At 43.3% G+C, this 17,292-nt stretch overlaps 1 protein-coding gene across 1 annotated transcript in view; it reads right to left on the bottom strand.

The window, feature by feature from the left end:
- The window catches only part of LOC144597547 (putative ATP-dependent RNA helicase DDX60), an 80,706-nt gene extending 74,261 nt beyond the window's left edge, over positions 1 to 6,445 (bottom strand). The window contains exons 1-3 of the mRNA XM_078407030.1: positions 6,037 to 6,445; positions 4,246 to 4,315; positions 363 to 552 (exon numbers count right to left, since the gene is read on the bottom strand). Coding sequence (XP_078263156.1) covers positions 363 to 552; positions 4,246 to 4,315; positions 6,037 to 6,265 — 489 coding nt within the window. The 5' untranslated portion in view covers positions 6,266 to 6,445. The remainder of the gene's footprint in view (positions 1 to 362; positions 553 to 4,245; positions 4,316 to 6,036) is intronic.
- Positions 6,446 to 17,292: the final 10,847 nt, after the last annotated feature.

Raw genomic sequence — 17,292 nt, forward strand, 5'->3', positions numbered from 1 at the left:
AATGCATGTCCCTTCCCCTAACATAACTCTTTACACCACATTGTTGTGTTTTGAGAACAATACCCCTGCCCCATAATCACAACAAATTTAGCAAGGATGACACCAATGAAAATTGAGAGTCAGAGCTTTCCAGTATAGAAACAGGTCCCTCAGTGCATCCCATCTATGCTGACCACCTACCCATCTATATTAATCCCACTCACCTGCAATAATTTCATACACCTTTAGGCCTCGCTCCTTCCAAGCAGCTGTTAAATGTTGTTACTGTTCCTGCCTCCACCACCTCCCCAGGCATCTCATTCCAGACAATTTTAAGCATAATACCATGTACAACTGCAAGCATAATCAGGAGATCCACATACCTTGAAGAACACAATGACATATTTTGCTCCTTTTTTAGTGATGTCAAATAAAAATTCTTCCACCAAATAGAAAAAGTGCAAATTCTGCCCTTCGTAAAAGTTGTTATTGAGTACATGTTGAACCATTAATGAATCCCCATCGATTACAAAAAATTCAGACTCTACGGAATCATGCAGCAAGCTGGCACACCTGCAAGAAACGCGATGAACAGCATTACGACTGCAAACCTTTATCTCCACCAAGAACACAAGCAAGCACAAGAACAAACACAGACTGATCAAAAAGAACTTCATATCTATCAACCTCCTTAAAATTTGACGGGTAATGAATACTGTAGATAACGGAACAAGGATGCTGCATTGAGCACCGGAAGAAATTCAATAAGATTCCAAACACACATATAAAACGTTATCGATTACTTGAAGGCAACCTACTGACAAGTAGGGAATTATGTCAGTAGGAGATGGGATAGGCTAAACAGTGCATAACAGAATTTGCAGGACTTGATTAGTGCTATCACTAAGATAACCGCGGAAATGTAAATGAGAAACACAATGCTGCGACGGTGCACTGACAGAAATTCATATCACCAAAATAGTGACAGATGGAGTTCATTACAAGAAAGATTGGGATCATCCATTTTGGATGATAACTCAGTTTCTTAAATGGCAAAATGAAACCATGCATAAGCAGCTGCACACAGCTCTGGAAGACACCATTTAAGAAAACTTTGTTCAGTTTTTGGCAGGTCAGATCCCTCGACAGGGTACAGTGCAGGCTCTGCAATAGATACCAAGGTTAAAAGAATTAAATTTATCAGCACAGGTTGCAGACCTAGCATGCAGATTTCCAAACGTACACCCATAGAAGGATGCAAGGTGTTCAAGATGATCACACAACTTAACAGGGAACTATAACTTGCCAGGGGACTCAAGAAAATTGGAATACAAGCAAAAAACCTTGAGCAAAGATACACAGAGGCGACACAAGAAATATTATTTCTACATAAAATCCACAAGTCTCTTCTGAAAATGCTGTAACGGCTAGATCAGATTTTGCATATGTAATTGATGGATATCATTCAAACATACGAGATTAGGATGCATAAATAAGGTTAATAAGAGATTAGTCACAATCTCTCTGAGCAATACATCTTCAAGGCACTGGGTGGACTACTGAAGCACCTTACTTACTTAAAATATTCAACTGAATCCAGCATATTTCATGCAGAAATCCAAACGATTTTAGTATCTATTTAAGTTACTGTACTTGTCAAAGGGTCTAGATCAGCGTTTCTCAACCGGGATTCCCAGAAACCCTAGGGCTCCGCGAGAGGTCACTAGGGGTTCTGAAATAGTGATAAATAGGCTAATCATATGCAAATTCATTTTTGAGTCAAATTTCATATTCGTAATTTTATTATACACGTATGGCATATCCTTGGAAAATTCTTGGGTATTATAACAAAGTCTTCAACCTGTAATATCATTTAAAGAAGGATGAGAGGGGATCTTATCGAAACGTATAAGATTATTAAGGGGTTGGACATGTTCGAGGCAGGAAACATGTTCCCAATGTTGGGAGAGTCCAGAACCAGGGACCACAATTTAAGAATAAGAGGTAGGCCATTTAGAACAGAGATAAGGAAAAACTTTTTCAGTCAGAGAGTTGTAAATCTGTGGAATTCTCTGCCTCAGAAGGCAGTGGAGGCCAATTCTCTGAATGCATTCAAGAGAGAGCTAGATAGAGCTCTTAAGGATAGCGGAGTCAGGGGGTATGGGGAGAAGGCAGGAACGGGGTACTGATTGAGAATGATCAGCCATGATCACATTGAATGGTGGTGCTGGCTCAAAGGGCCGAATGGTCTACTCCTGCACCTATTGTCTATTGTCTAAAAATATAATAATCACAGGGAATATATGTAGCGACGTCTATACGGCCGGCGCCAGTGTGAAACGGCCTTTAGTGGTCAGTGGACAGGAGCTGTACGTGACAGATTCGTGTATAATCAAGTGATTCACTCGAGTACAGACGCATGCACGGTCTCCATCAGTCCTATCTGTGCTTTCGGGCGTGCAGGTACAGTCCCTCATTCACCCATGTTATTTAGTAATTTTTGCCCATCATTTAGGGATGTTATATGAATTTAAAAAAATTAAGTGTTGATGTTTATTTTTGTTCGTTTATGAAACGTTCGTGTTTATGTATGTTTTTGTTAGTTTATAAAATGTTTTTTGTGTGTTGTTTGCCTTATGAACTTTAAGTTTATGAAAGAGAAAGAGATTAAAGATATATAATAATTTTTATGTAGGGGTTCCCTGAGACATGAAAATTATTTCAAGGGTTCCATAAGGGTAAAAAGGTTGAGAAACACTGGTCAAGGTATTTGCATTATCACTAAAAATATTTGTGCCTTTTCCCAAATGGAGAATTTGGACTCACGGCCCTCCTATCCAGAAATAAAACAATCTCAGCTCGCTCAAGATAATTATTGTAGGTAACAAAATAATTTTAAATTATATTTTTCTGGATAAGATGTAATAAATGGTTTATATGAATGATTTAAAGGGCATTGAGTGTTGCTAAATATGCTGATGGCCAAGGAGGTAGTAAACTGTGAACACACGAGGAAATTCCAAAGGACATTGGTTAAATGAATGGCAAATGGATAACACAGGAAAATAAGACATTAACATTAAAAAATGTTAAATTATTTTAAAAGCAAAGCTGTGGAGCTTTATGACAGAAGGATCCAGGTGCCCTTGTGCATAATTTGCAGAAGACCGCAGCAAGTAATAACAGCAGCTACCAGAATCTTGTCGTTTAATCTGGCCCTTGTGGCTAAAGGGATCAGGGGGTATGGAGAGAAGGCAGGTACAGGTTACTGAGTTGGATGATCAGCCATGATCATATTGAATGGCGGTGCAGGCTTGAATGGCCTACTCCTGCACCTATTTTCTATGTTTCTATGTTAATGCAGAAGGAAATGAATAAGAGCAAAGTTAAGCGTCAGTTATGTCGGTAATTGACAAGACCACAAATGGAAAATCATGTACTGAGGTGGTCTCGTTAATTAAGACAAAATCTAACTGCACTAAAAGTAGCTGGGAAGGTTTACTGGACTGATAGATGCAACAGATAGATTGTGTAAGAGGAAAGGTTGAATAGGTTAGGATTTTGTTTGCTTTAATTTAGAAGGACGGCTGTGGAAAGAGTTATTCATTTAAGACAAGGTTTTTTTTTCCCACCTGGGAGGTTCCCAAGTGTTTGGAACTACTTTCATCAAAAAGGGCAGTGTAAACAAAGGCCTCACCCCAAATGTCACCCATGCCTTCCCTCCAGAAATGCTGCCTGTGTCCCACTGAGTTACACCAGCATTTTGTGTCTATAGTCTTAAAACAAAGGCTTTACTTTTTTTTTAAAGCTAGAAAGAGGTAGAATCTTCCAAAGCACAGAATCAATGCAACAGCAGTGAGATGCTTTAAAGGATTTTTTTTATTTTTAATCAAATGTTTCTGTTGGGAAGAGCAACTAGTTTAAAAATATATATTTTGGGGATGACGTTAAGCACATATTTTTGACAAAACAATTTTGCAAAGGAGGCCAGCTTCCGCCCTTTGAGACCATGTGCTGTCTCCATCTCGCTGCAGCAAGGGTTCAACGCCGGATGTGAGAAGCAGTTTAAAGAACAGATTCCATTTTAAGGACTTGATGAAAATTGAATAATTTTAATTCTGCTGTAACAGGGAGACCATCGCCATTTTTATTCTATTAAAAAAAACGTTTTCCTTTTTTTAAATCCACATCACTATCCTGCAGTTCTAGGTTTTTTTAAATATAAATATATATACACACACACACATATATAAGCCGGTTACTCACTCGGCCTTGGAAAGTTTACTGATTAAAATGCTGGACATTCCTTTGAGAAACTTCAATTGCTTTTGCAGATCTGCAGAGGGGGGAGAGAGAGAGAGGAAAGGAGGGGGGAGAGAGGAAAGGAGGGGGAGAGAGAGGAAAGGAGGGGGAGAGAGAGGAAAGGAGGGGGAGAGAGAGGAAAGGAGGGGGAGAGAGGAAAGGAGGGGGAGAGAGAGAGAGAGAGGAAAGGGGGGGGGAGAGGAAAGGGGGAGAGAGGAAAGGGGAGAGAGAGGAAAGGAGGGGGAGAGAGGAGAGAGAGGGTAGGGAAGGAGGGAGAGAGGAAAGGAGGGTAGGGAGAGAGGAAAGGAGGGTAGGGGGAGAGAGGGAAGGAGGGTAGGGAGAGAGAGGGAAGGAGGGTAGGGAGAGAAAGGGAGGGGAGGGTAGGGAAGGAGGGAGGGGAAGAGAGGGCAGGGTAAGGAAGGAGGGAGAGAGGGTAGGGAGGGGAAGAGAGGGTAGGGAGGGGAAGAGAGGGTAGGGAGGGGAAGAGAGGGTAGGGAAGGGAGAGAGGGAGGAAAGGAAGGAGAGAGAGATGAGATTAAAATGGTGCCGAGTGCCCGTCGGTTCGCCCACACCCTGTTCCTGCAAACCGAGCGCTCCTCCTCCTCCCTCTCCTACTACTACTACTACTACTACCACCAGCGGGCCCTGACACACAAAATGCTGGAGTAACTTAGCCGGGCAATGATGGCAGCATCTCTCTGCTCTGGAGAGGAGGTGGAGGGAGAGGAGAAGAGGAAGATGATGGTGATGTTTCATTGTAAGGTCACCCTCTCCCCTTCTCTCTCCCTCCTTCTCTCCATCTCCCTTTCTCATTCTCCCTCTCTCCTTCTCCTTCTTCTCTCTCTCTCTTCTCTCCCCTTCTCTTCTCTCCCCCCCCCCCCCCCCTTCCCTTCCCTTCCCTCTCCCCTCTCTCTCCTTCTCCCTCTCCCTCATTCTCTCCTCCTCTCTCTCTCTGCTCCAGAGACGTTGTTGCCCTGTCTGAGTTACTCCACAGCTTGTTTTATTTTGTGTGCGTCAGTCTGTGCCCTCGGCTCCATCTTCAGGTGCCGGGGTGTGTCGTGTGCATCCCCTCACTCGGCTCCATTTTCAGGTGCCGGGCCTTGTGTTGTGTGTGCAGTCTGTAGGAGCCTGCCCGGCCCGGGCCCTCGGCTCCATTTTCAGGGGCCGGGCCGGGTGATGTGTTGTGTGCATCCCCTCACTCGGCTCCATTTTCAGGTGCCGGGCCTTGTGTTGTGTGTGCAGTCTGCAGGAGCCTGCCCGGCCCGGGCCCGGGCCCTCGGCTCCATTTTCAGGGGCCGTGTCGTGTGTTGTGTGCATCCCCTCACTCGGCTCCATTTTCAGGTGCCGGGCCTTGTGGTGTGTGTGCAGTCTGCAGGAGCCTGCCCGGCCCGGGCCCGGGCCCTCGGCTCCATTTTCAGGGGCCGTGTCGTGTGTTGTGTGCATCCCCTCACTCGGCTCCATTTTCAGGTGCCGGGCCTTGTGGTGTGTGTGCAGTCTGCAGGAGCCTGCCCTGCCCGGCCCGGGCCCTCGGCTCCATTTTCAGGTGCCGGGCCGTGTGGTGTGTGTGCAGTCTGCAGGAGCCTGCCCGGCCCGGGCCCTCGGCTCCATTTTCAGGTGCCGGGCCGTGTGGTGTGTGTGCAGTGTGCAAGAGCCTTCCGGGCCCTCGGCTCCATTTTCAGGTGCCGGGCCTTGTGTTGTGTGTGCAGTGTATAGGAGCCTGCCCAGCCAGGCCCGGCCCTGGGCCCTCGGCCTTACCAGGCGGCAGCTTGGCCTCGTCCCCCGGGCCCGGCCCCGACTCGGGCAGCTCGGCTCCATCCGCCGCCTCGTCCAGCCCCTGCTCCTCGTCCGACATGTCGGAGAAAACCTCCTCGGGATCGTCGGCGTCGTCCTCATCGTCCTCCAGCAACGAGCTCTCGCCCTCCGACTCCGACTCGCTGCTGAAGCCGCTGCTGCCTTCCAAGGCCTCGGCGTCTCCTGAAGCCATCGCTGTCGCCGCCTCAGGTTAGTCGACAATGTAAGGTCGGGTCACTGAGCTCAGGCTCAACCTCTGTGTCGCACCGAGAGAGAGGGAAGGAGAGAAAGAGAGAGGGGGAGGAGAGCGAGAGAGAGAGAGAGGAGAGCGAGAGAGAGAGACACACAGGGAGATAACGTGGCTGTGTGGAGCCGCCCAGCAACTGCAGTGACTCCACCTGCAAACGTCCCTGGAACCAGCCCCCCTTCCCCTTCAAATAACAGCAGCAACTACAACTAAATTGCAATATCACTTTCTCTCTGAGTTTTTTCCCCATACCACAAACAACAACTAAATTGCAATATCACTTTCTCTGTGAGTTTTTTTTCCATACCACAAACAACAGCAACAACTACAACTAAATTGCAATATCACTTTCTCTGTGTGTTTCTCCCCCCATCCCACAAACAGCAACAACTAAATTGCAATATCACTTTCTCTGTGTTTTTTCCCCCATCCCACAAACAGCAACAACTAAATTGCAATATCACTTTCTCTGTGTGTTTCTACCCCATCCCACAAACAGCAACAACTAAATTGCAATATCACTTTCTCTGTGTTTTTTCCCCCATCCCACAAACAGCAGCAACTAAATTGCAATATCACTTTCTCTGTGTTTTTCCCCCATCCAACACACAGCAGCAAAAACAATAACTAAATTGCAATATCACTTTCTGTGTGTGTTTTTCCCCCATCCCACAAACAGCAGCAACAACAACTACGACAAAATTGCAATATCACTTTCTCTGTGTGTGTTTTCCCCCCATCCTACAAACAGCAACAACAACTACAATTAAATTGCAATATGACTTTCTCTGTGTTTTTTCCCCCATCCTACACACAGCAACAACTAAATTGCAATATCACTTTCTCTGTGTTTTTTCCCCCATCCCACAAACAGCAACAACTAAATTGCAATATCACTTTCTCTGTGTTCCCCCCCCCCAATCCTACACACAGCAGCAACAACAATAACTAAATTGCAATATCACTGTGTGTGTTTTTCCCCCCACATCCCACACACACTATTTTTGTGCCATTTCCCTTTCCCTTCCCTCCCCCAGAATTGGACAATTGAGATTCGTGGCACCGCCTTTCCTAAAATAAAACACTCTCAACTAGCCCAAGATAACCATCCATCACCCAGCAGATTGAAATCCAGGTGAGAATACATAAAAGAAGACATGAGGATGACACTAAAGTGCTGGAGGAGTAAATCGAGATCAGGAAGAAAGAGAATTAAAAATATATCAATCACAATTTCACTGAACAGTACAGAATCCTCAAGGACTGGATGGACTTCATAAAGTAGTTATTCACAAAATGCTGGAGTAACTCAGCAGGTCAGGCAGCATTTCAGGAGAGAAGGAATTCCTTCTCTCCTGAGATGCTGCCTGACCTGCTGAGTTACTCCAGCATTTTGTGAATGAATACCTTCGATTTGTACCAGCATCTGCAGTTATTTTCTTACATCATGCAGTTGTGCAGGGCCCTAGTGAGACCGCACCTGGAGTACTGTGTGCAGTTTTGGTCTCCAAATTTGAGGAAGGATATTCTTGCTATTGAGGGCGTGCAGCATAGGTTTACTAGGTTAATTCCCGGAATGGCGGGACTCTCATATGTTGAAAGACTGGAGCGACTAGGTTTGTATACACTGGAATTTAGAAGGATGAGAGGGGATCTTATCGAAACGTATAAGATTATTAAGGGGTTGGACATGTTAGAGGCAGGAAACATGTTCCCAATGTTGGGGGAGTCCAGAACCAGGGGCCACAGTTTAAGAATAAGGGGTAGGCCATTTAGAACAGAGATGAGGAAAAACTTTTTTAGTCAGAGAGTTGTGAATCTGTGGAATTCTCTGCCTCAGAGGGCAGTGGAGGCCAATTCTCTGAATACATTCAAGAGAGAGCTAGATAGAGCTCTTAAGGATAGCGGAGTCAGGGGGTATGGGGAGAAAGCAGGAACGGGGTACTGATTGAGAATGATCAGCCATGATCACATTGAATGGCGGTGCTGGCTCGAAGGGCCGAATGGCCTACTCCTGCACCTATTGTCTATTGTCTATCATAAAGTAGTTAGTTCACTTAAAATCTTAAACCGGATTCTGAATAGTGCATGTAAAAATCCGACAATTATTGCTACAGTACTTATTAAATGCTGCTAGATATTTGCAATGTCGCTTTCCAATTTTTTGATAAATAATGTGTGCCATTTCCCGAATGGAGATTCGTAGCCCTCCTTTCTGGAAATAAAACAGATTCAGCTAGACAAGATAGTTATAGTATTGTAAAATCGAGATCAAGATAAATGGAATTAAAAAGACCAATCACAATCTTACTGAACAGTACCAAATCCACAAGTACTGGAGGAACTACTAAAAGAACCTAGCTCACATAAAATCTTAAACTGAATTCAGAATATTGCATGTAAAAATCAAACAATTATTGCTACAGTAGTTGTCAAATACTCTAGATATTTGCAATATCACTTCCCAATGTTTTGATAACTACTTTGTACTTTTTCCCAAATGGAGAATTGAGATTTGTGGCCCCTTTTTTCCAGAAAGAAAACAATTTCAGCTGGCCAAGATAATTATATAAGATCGAGATCAAGCTGAACAAATAGAGTTAAAAAAAAGACAAGAGGACACAATGCTGGAGTAACTCAGCAGGTTAGTTAGGCAGCATCTCTGGAGAACCTGAATAGGTGATGTTTCGGCTGTTTTTTGACAGATAGATGGTTGGCACAAACATGGATAAGAACAGTTGGTGTAAGACAGGTTTGAAGAGTTGCTGATTGTGAAGCTAGGAGAGGAAAGTAGCAGGGGTGGGGGTGGAGACAATAAATAGGTAGGTGAGGAGTGGAAAAGAGGGGGGGGGGAGAAATGGGGAGGGGGGGTTAGCTTGAGGTTATCAAAAATTGGAGAATTCAACGTTCACACCGTTGGATTGTGAGCTACCCAAGCGGAATAAGAAGTGCTGTTCCCATAGTTTGCATATGACCTCAAATTGGCAATGGGGGAGGCCCAGGACAGAAAGGTCAGTGTGAGACTGGGAAGGGGAGGTAAAATGGTTAGCAACTGTGATATGCAATAGGCACTGGGGGACTGAGCAGAATGGTCGCCAAGTCTACGCTTTGTCTCACTGATGTACTGAAGGCCACATCGCGAATACCGGATGCAGTAGATGAGGCTAGAGGGGTTGTACATGAACCTCTCTGTCTCTTCTGAAAGCACTGCCATTGTCCCTGGATGGAGGAGAGGGAGGAGGTTTAGGGACAGGTGTTACATGTGCTGTGGTTGCAGAGGAAGGTACCTGGGGAGGGGGTGGTTTGGGTGTAAGGAAGGAGTCAAACAAGGAGTTGCGGAGAGAGTGGTCTTTGCGGAAGGCGGAAAGGGGTGGGGGATGAGAAACCGTGGTTCTTGGTGGGGTCACTCTGGAGGTGATAGAAATGTTGGAGAATGATATGTTGCCACCAGCATCCACAAAGACTCTTCACACCCCTGCAACAGTCTGTTCGAACTTCTACCATCGGGCAGACGATACAAGGCCTTCTACGCCCGCACCTCCAGACTCAGGAACAGCTTCATCCCCAGGGCCATAGCTGCTATGAACCGGTCCTGCTGAGCCGGATGGTCACATCGCACAGCGAACTGGCACAGATCTACTTGCACTTTATTCTGTTTTAAAACTGTTACAATTTGTTTCATTGGGTTATTTAAATTAATACTGACTAGCTAATTAAATTATTGCATCGTATGGGAGGCGCATTCCCAATCTCGTTGTACCCCTGTACAATGACAATAAAGATATATTGTACTGTATTGTATTGTATTGTATTGTTGGATGCAGAGGCTGGCGGGTGAAAGGCGAGGACCAGGTGGACTCTATCCTCATTCTGTCGGAAGTAGGAGGAGCAAGAGCAGAACTGCGGGACATAGAGGAGAAGCAGATGAGGGATCCATCCACGATAGAAGGGGGAAAGCCACGTTTACTGAAGAAAGGACATCTTGGATGTCCTAGAATGGAAAGTCTCATCTTTAGAGTAGATGCGGCAGAGACGGAGGAATTGAGAGTAGGGAATTGTATCTGTGCAAGAGGCAAGTTAGAAGTGTAGTCCAGATAATGTGGGGAGTCGATGATAAACAAAATCTCCAACTTTAGGTCATCTCTAACTGACCCCCACCCCTCCTTACTTTTCTTATCTCTAGCCTTTATTCCAACTATCTGCCTATCAAACTCCCACCCCCTCGCTTATGCCTCTTGCAAAGATACAATTCACTACTCTCAATTCCTCCGTCTCTCCCGCATCTGCTCTCAAGATGAGACTTTCCATTCTAGGACCATTCCATCTTTCCAAGATGTCCTTTTTCTTCAGTAAATGTGGCTTTTGCCCCTTCCACCTGCCACACTTTGTCCAATCTCTCTTTTTCAAACGTTCTCCTCACCCAACAATCAGTCTGAAAAAAGGGTCTCGACCTGAAATGTCACCTATCCATGTTCTCCAGAGATGATGCCTGCCCTGCTGAGTTACTCCAGCACATTGTGTGCTTTTGTGTATTTTCCAACATCTGCAGTTCTTTGTTTCTATGAGTTAAAAAGACAGATCAGTCACAATCTCAATGATCGGTACAAAATTCTCAAAGACTGGTGGACTACTTCAACACCTAGCTCACTTAAAATCTTAAACTGAATTCAGAATATTCCATGTAAAAATCCAAACAATTATTTACCTATAATACTGATCAAATAGATGAGACTTTTGCAGTGTCACTTTACAGTTTTCTGATAAATAATTTGTGCTTTATCGCAAATGCAGAATTATGATTCATGGCCCTCCTTTCCAAAAAGAAAACAATTTCAGTTAGCCAAAATAATCATAGTAGATAACAAATCTTTTAGAAAACAAATATTTTTTCAGTATGACAAGTTGTAGTGAATGGTACGTCACTGGGATTAATGTTGAGGTTCTAATTGTACAGTTTCTATGTCTTGAGTTCAATACCCATAAAGGTATGTTTGCTGCATGTGCTGATGGCCAGGAAGAAAGTAAATTATGAACACACACATAAGGAAACTGCAAAGGAACATTGATCAAGTGAATAGGCTAAGATCCGGCAAATGAACAAAAATAAGAAATTCAAATAAATTATTTTTAAAATGATTTAAATAGCAAAGCTGCAAAGCTTTCTGACAGAATGCTCCACCCCTTCAAATAAAATAAACACAAATTATTAACTTTTTAAAAAAATTGCTTCTCATTTCCATTTCAAGCTGCAATCTGTCAAATGAAACGAGTTCCACTGGTTACTATTTTTTGTCTAGAATTTCTGCCTATACATGATCCATATCCCTCCATTCTCTGCATTTTCGTGTGCCTATCTAAAAGCCTTTTAACTCCTACTATTGCATCTGCTTCAACCACTACTTCTGGCAGAGAGTTATACAACTCTGTGTATAAAACTTGCCCTGCATACCTCCTTTAAACTTTTCCTACCTAACCCAAATGCCCTCTAGTATTTGACTTTTCCACCCCAGGAGAAAGGTTAGACAATAGACAATAGAAACATATAAGATTATTAAGGGGTTGGACACGTTAGAGGCAGGAAACGTGTTCCCAATGTTGGGGGAGTCCAGAACCAGGGGCCGCAGTTTAAGAATAAGGGGTAGGCCATTTAGAATGGAGACGAGAAAAAACTTTTTCAGTCAGAGAGTTGTAAATCTGTGGAATTCTCTGCCTCAGAAGGTAGTGGAGGCCAATTCTCTGAATACATTCAAGAGAGAGCTAGATAGAGCTCTTAAGGATAGCGGAGTCAGGGGGTATGGGGAGAAGGCAGGAACGGGGTACTGATTGAGAATGATCAGCCATGATCACATTGAATGGTGGTGCTGGCTCGAAGGGCTGAATGGCCTCCTCCTGCACCTATTGTCTATTGTCTAATAAACTAAATTAAACTAAACTAAACTAAACTATGGACTTGGACTCCCAAGATCCCTTTGTGCATCAATCCTTTTCAGGGTCCTGCCATTAACTGTACACTTTTCCCTTACATATGTACTACCAATGTGCAACACCTTACCCTTGCCCAGATTAAACTCCCTCTGCCATTTCTCCGCTCATATCTGTAACTGATCTTTATCCCGTTCTATCCTTTGATAGGTTTCCTCAATTTTTGTGTCTTCTGCAAACTTACTAGCCCATTCACAATTTTGGTGTTATCTGCAGACTTTCTAACCAACCCACATTACATCCAAGTTATTTTCTTAATCACAAACTGTGAGTGCAAAGTGCTGGCTCTGATTCCTGTGGAACTTCACTGGTCACAGACCTCTAGCCAAAAATACACCACTCCACTACTACACTCTCTCTTATACGAGTGAACCAGTTCTGAATCCAAGCTACAAAATCACAGTGGAACTATGCATCTTAAGCTTCTGGTTCAGCCTACCATGGGGGGACTTGTCAGATGTCTTACTAAATCATCCACTATCCTACCCTTATCGATCACCTTTGCCATCTTGTCAAAAAAATCAAGTTAGTAAGACATCATCTGTCCCATACGAAGCCATGCTAACTGTCCCGTGACCATAGTGTTTCCTTCCAGGTGTTGCAGTGTTCTCCATCGTCTCAAAGATGTACTGGTTGGTGAGTTAACTGGCTACTGTGTAGATAAATGCAAAGAGAACCGTTGGAGAGCTGATGGGAAAGTGAGAGAGGTTAGGTTACATGGAATAGGTGTGGAATGAGATTGATGGGATTGTTGAGAGCCGGCATAGATTCAATGGGTTGAATGGCATTCTTCAATGCTGTAAAATTATTTTTGAAATTTCTAAAGTTAACTATAAAGGGAAGAAGACCAAGGGGATTGGGAGCATTTCAGAACTTGGCAAAGGATAACTAAGAAATTAAGAAATAATATATGCAAACTAGTGAGAAACATTTTTTTTTTTAAACTGCAGGCATCTGAAAAGGAATAGACCAGCGAGGAAAAATGTGGGTCCCTTACAGATAGAGACAGGCAAATCCAAAATGGAAATAAGAAAACAGCAGAGGAATACTTTGTTCTATCTTCACTGAAAACAGAGGAAACCTAGAAATAATGAAGAATCACGAGTTAAAAGAAAGTTTTAAAAAATCCTGTTAGTAAAATAAAAAATTAGAAAAACTCTTAATGAGCCCGGAAACTGATAAATCTCTAAAAACGTACAAAATTCGAGATTTCTGAAAGAAATATTGCAGATATTGGATGTTTGAGTTATCATCATTCAAGTTTCTATACATTCAGGAATGGTTCCTGCAAATTGGAGAGTAACCGTGTAACCTTGTAATTTAAAGGAGGGACTAAGAAAGCACGAAAAACAGAGATGTGGTGTCATGTGACTGATAGTTGGGAATCTATCAATGCAGGAATCTATGACATAGGTGGGGATGTCAAGACATTTAGAAACATGTACTTTTTGAACAAGATTAAAATGGATTTTTGTGAATGAAAATACACTTATCAATTGAAGTTCCTAACAAATGTATCTGGTAGTTGGGGGAACGAGAACCAGTAGAGTGTGCCATATGTGGATTTTCCAAAAGCTTTCAATTTATTCCCGGACAAGAAACTGGAGCATGTGGAATACACTTTGGAGCATGTGGAAATTTGGAGCATGTGGAATATACTTATATGAAAGACTTAGAAAGCAAAGAGTGGGGGTAATGGATCTTTCTTGGATCGGCATGAAGTGATTATTGGGGTGCTGCAGGGGGCCCTAACCATTCACATACTTTCACAACAATTTGGTGGAAAGGGCCAAATTTAACATTTCCAAGTGTGCTGAAATCAATAGATTAGATCGGTTCTGGTCACCCCAATTAAAGAAGGATGTGAAGACTTTGGAAAGGGTCAGAGAAGATTTATCAGAATGATATCTGGATTAGGGAGTGCTAGCTCCAAGGAGAGGTTGTACAGTCTTGGTTTGTTTTCTCTGGAATACTGTAGATTGAGGTGAATCCTGAGAATTCTGAGAGGCATAGATAGGGTAATGGAAATCTCAACTACTGGAGGCCATAGCCTAAAGAGGAGAGGGGGAAATTTAAAGGAGACTAGACCAAGTGAACCTGTTGGGCCTAAACCTCTCCTGCATTTGTGCAGCACCCGCTCCTCCCCCACTCCCCCCTCCCCCTCTCCCTCACTCCTTCCCCATCCCTCCCCCTCCCCTCCTCCCCATCCCCCCATTCCATCCCCCTCCTTATCCTCCCTTCCTCCCTCCCCCCTCCCTAGGAGATAGATTTAAACTTTAAAATATGAATAACTTAAAATAATCACACCGATTTCAATGAAACTTCTTCCATTAGCACCAAAGGGACGACGGTGAGTAAGGTGGGCCTAAAATTGTCGCGCTATCGTGTACCGTTTTGGCTGCAGTTCAGGAACAAACAAGCAAACAAGAGTTTTAGTATATGGATGTTCTGGGCGAGTTCTTAATACAGAGGGTGGTGAGTGCCTGGAACGCACAGTCGGTGGTGGAGGCAGATACGACAGTGACATTTAAGAGAATTTTGGATAGATACATGGATATGCAGGGAATGGAGGGGTATTGTTTATGTGCAGGCAGATAAGAGTTGGTCTTGGCAGCATATTCCACACAGCTTGTGCCTGTTCTATGTTCTATATTAAATGGGGATGCAAGTTGTGATGTGGATGCCAAAAGCCTTCATGGAATAAAGCCCATTGGATTAAATGCAGCAGCATGATAGATGGAGCACAATGTGGAAAAATTCCACTTAGGTAGAATCTTGAATTAGTTGGAGGGTGGTGAACTTGTCGAATTCTTTGCCACAGAAGGTTGTGGAGGCCAAGCCGGTGGATATTTTTTAAGGCAGAGATAGATAGATTCTTGATTAGTACAGGTGTCAGAGGTTATGGGGAGAAGGCAGGAAAATGGGGTTCGGAGGGAGAGATAGATCAGCCATGATTGAATGGCGGAGTAGACTTGATGGGCCAAATGGCCTAATTAACCTCCTATCACTTATGACCGTATAAAACTGAAATGTCAAGTATTCTTTTAATGCTAAGTGATTGATAAACATGGATGTTAAAAAAGCACCTCTGTGGTTTTGTAACCTGCCAAGTAGTTGTAGAAGGTAATTAGGAACATAAAAGGTTATTGCTGGAAGATTTCAGTACAAAACTAACAATGACTTTCTACATTTACGCAGGGCCTGGTGAGGCCACAGCGAGAGTATTATGTATAATTTTGGTCTCCTTAAATAAAAATGCTTCCATTTGTTACAGATGTGACGCAGTGAAGATTTAACAGACTGCTTTTTGGAATGGTAGATCTGTTTGATTGAGAGATCTTGAGTAGAATAGGCATCTATAATTTAGTTTAGGGAAATGGAAAGTAACACACCCAACACATGTAAAGTGAACATGAGAAGGATATTACCTTAGTTGAGGAGTCTAGTCTCAAACCATTTAGGACTAAAATGAGGAGGCAATTTTAGATAAATGTGTACATATTTAAGCAATCCAATTAATTGATTTAAATTTTTTTGATACGTATTACGAATAGCACAGATGTTTTGTTGTATTTTCAATTCATTTTGCAGGATGTGGAAGTTGTGGACAAGGCCAGCATTTCAAGCTCATCCCTAATTGTAGTACAGTTACTCCTCAACTTACGATGGGGTTATGTACCGATAAACCCACCGTAAACCAAACATATTGTACGTCGAAATTGCATTTAAATACACCCGATCACGTGACGAAACGAGCTGCCGTTGCCCAGCGTTTGCACCATCGTAAAGTCGAAATATCGTAAGTCAAAGCATCGTAAGCTGACGAATGTACTCTTCCAGTATTGTTGGTGTGTGGAGTTCCAGGGTTTGGACTCAGTGAGAATGAACAAACAGAAAAATGAAAAGTTTACAAAGGTTAAAGTGAGTGGGCAAAGAGCTGGCAAATGGAGTACATTGGGGGAAAACTGAAATTTGCCCATTTAGGCAGGAAAAAAACAAAAAGGAAGCACGTTATCTTAAAGGTGAATAATTGCAGAGCTTTGAGATGCGAAGCGATCCGGGTATCCTAGTGCATATCTACAAAAGTCAGTTATACAGGCACTGCAAATTAATAGGAAAGCTAAAAAATTGGGTTTTTTTGCAAGGAGAATTGAAGACAAACATAGGAATGTTATGCGATGTAGCATCTGAGGTATTGTGGAAAGTGGTTACATGGCCACTAGCAAATATGGATCCTTCCCATCTTCCACAACTTCCTCAACCCATCATCTCTTCTGACTTTTTAAGCTGTTGGATGGTGTAAACGTGTACCTCTTCCTTTTGCCTGCTTCCCTCTAGACAAACTTATGCTTCAGCCTTTCCTCTTTTAAATTTCCCAAGAAGTGCAACCAGTTCGGGAAATAGAGGAACACCATGAAACTGAAGAGGGAATGACACCACAAGTTAATTTCATGAAGTTGGACAACAGCCCAGACCCTGACATTGGTAATTTAGAAGATGGGAGAGAAATGGGAAATGCAGGCCGCACAGAGGAAATTACCATGCAAGTTCCAACTTCTCAGAAGGCAAAGTAACACATGCGGTTTGCTACAGTGAACATGAGCGCACCAAAAGAAGAGGAAAGTTGATGGGTGTGCAGAGCAAAATACTTGGAAGAAAATTTGCACTCATTTGTAAGGCAATAGAGGCTTGGCTCAGAAGATAGTCACAATATGCTGGAGTAACTCAGCGGGTCAGGCAGCATCTCTGGAGGGAAAGAATAGGTGATGTTTTGGGTCGAGGCCCTTCTTCAGACTGAGAGTCAGGGGAGAGGGTGATTAGAGATATGTGGAAGGATAAGGTGTGAACACGACAAATCAAAGCAGACGTTGTTGGCAGAGAACAGGGCTTACCATTCTCAGCAGGAATTTGTTGCCAACACCAGCAGCATACTATAGAAATTATTATGATGCTATGAAATTACTATGATGCTCCTTCATACAGTTAACGTC

The sequence above is a fragment of the Rhinoraja longicauda genome, chromosome 1 (genome assembly GCF_053455715.1).
Source record: "Rhinoraja longicauda isolate Sanriku21f chromosome 1, sRhiLon1.1, whole genome shotgun sequence".
Taxonomy (NCBI): Eukaryota; Metazoa; Chordata; class Chondrichthyes; order Rajiformes; family Arhynchobatidae; genus Rhinoraja; species Rhinoraja longicauda.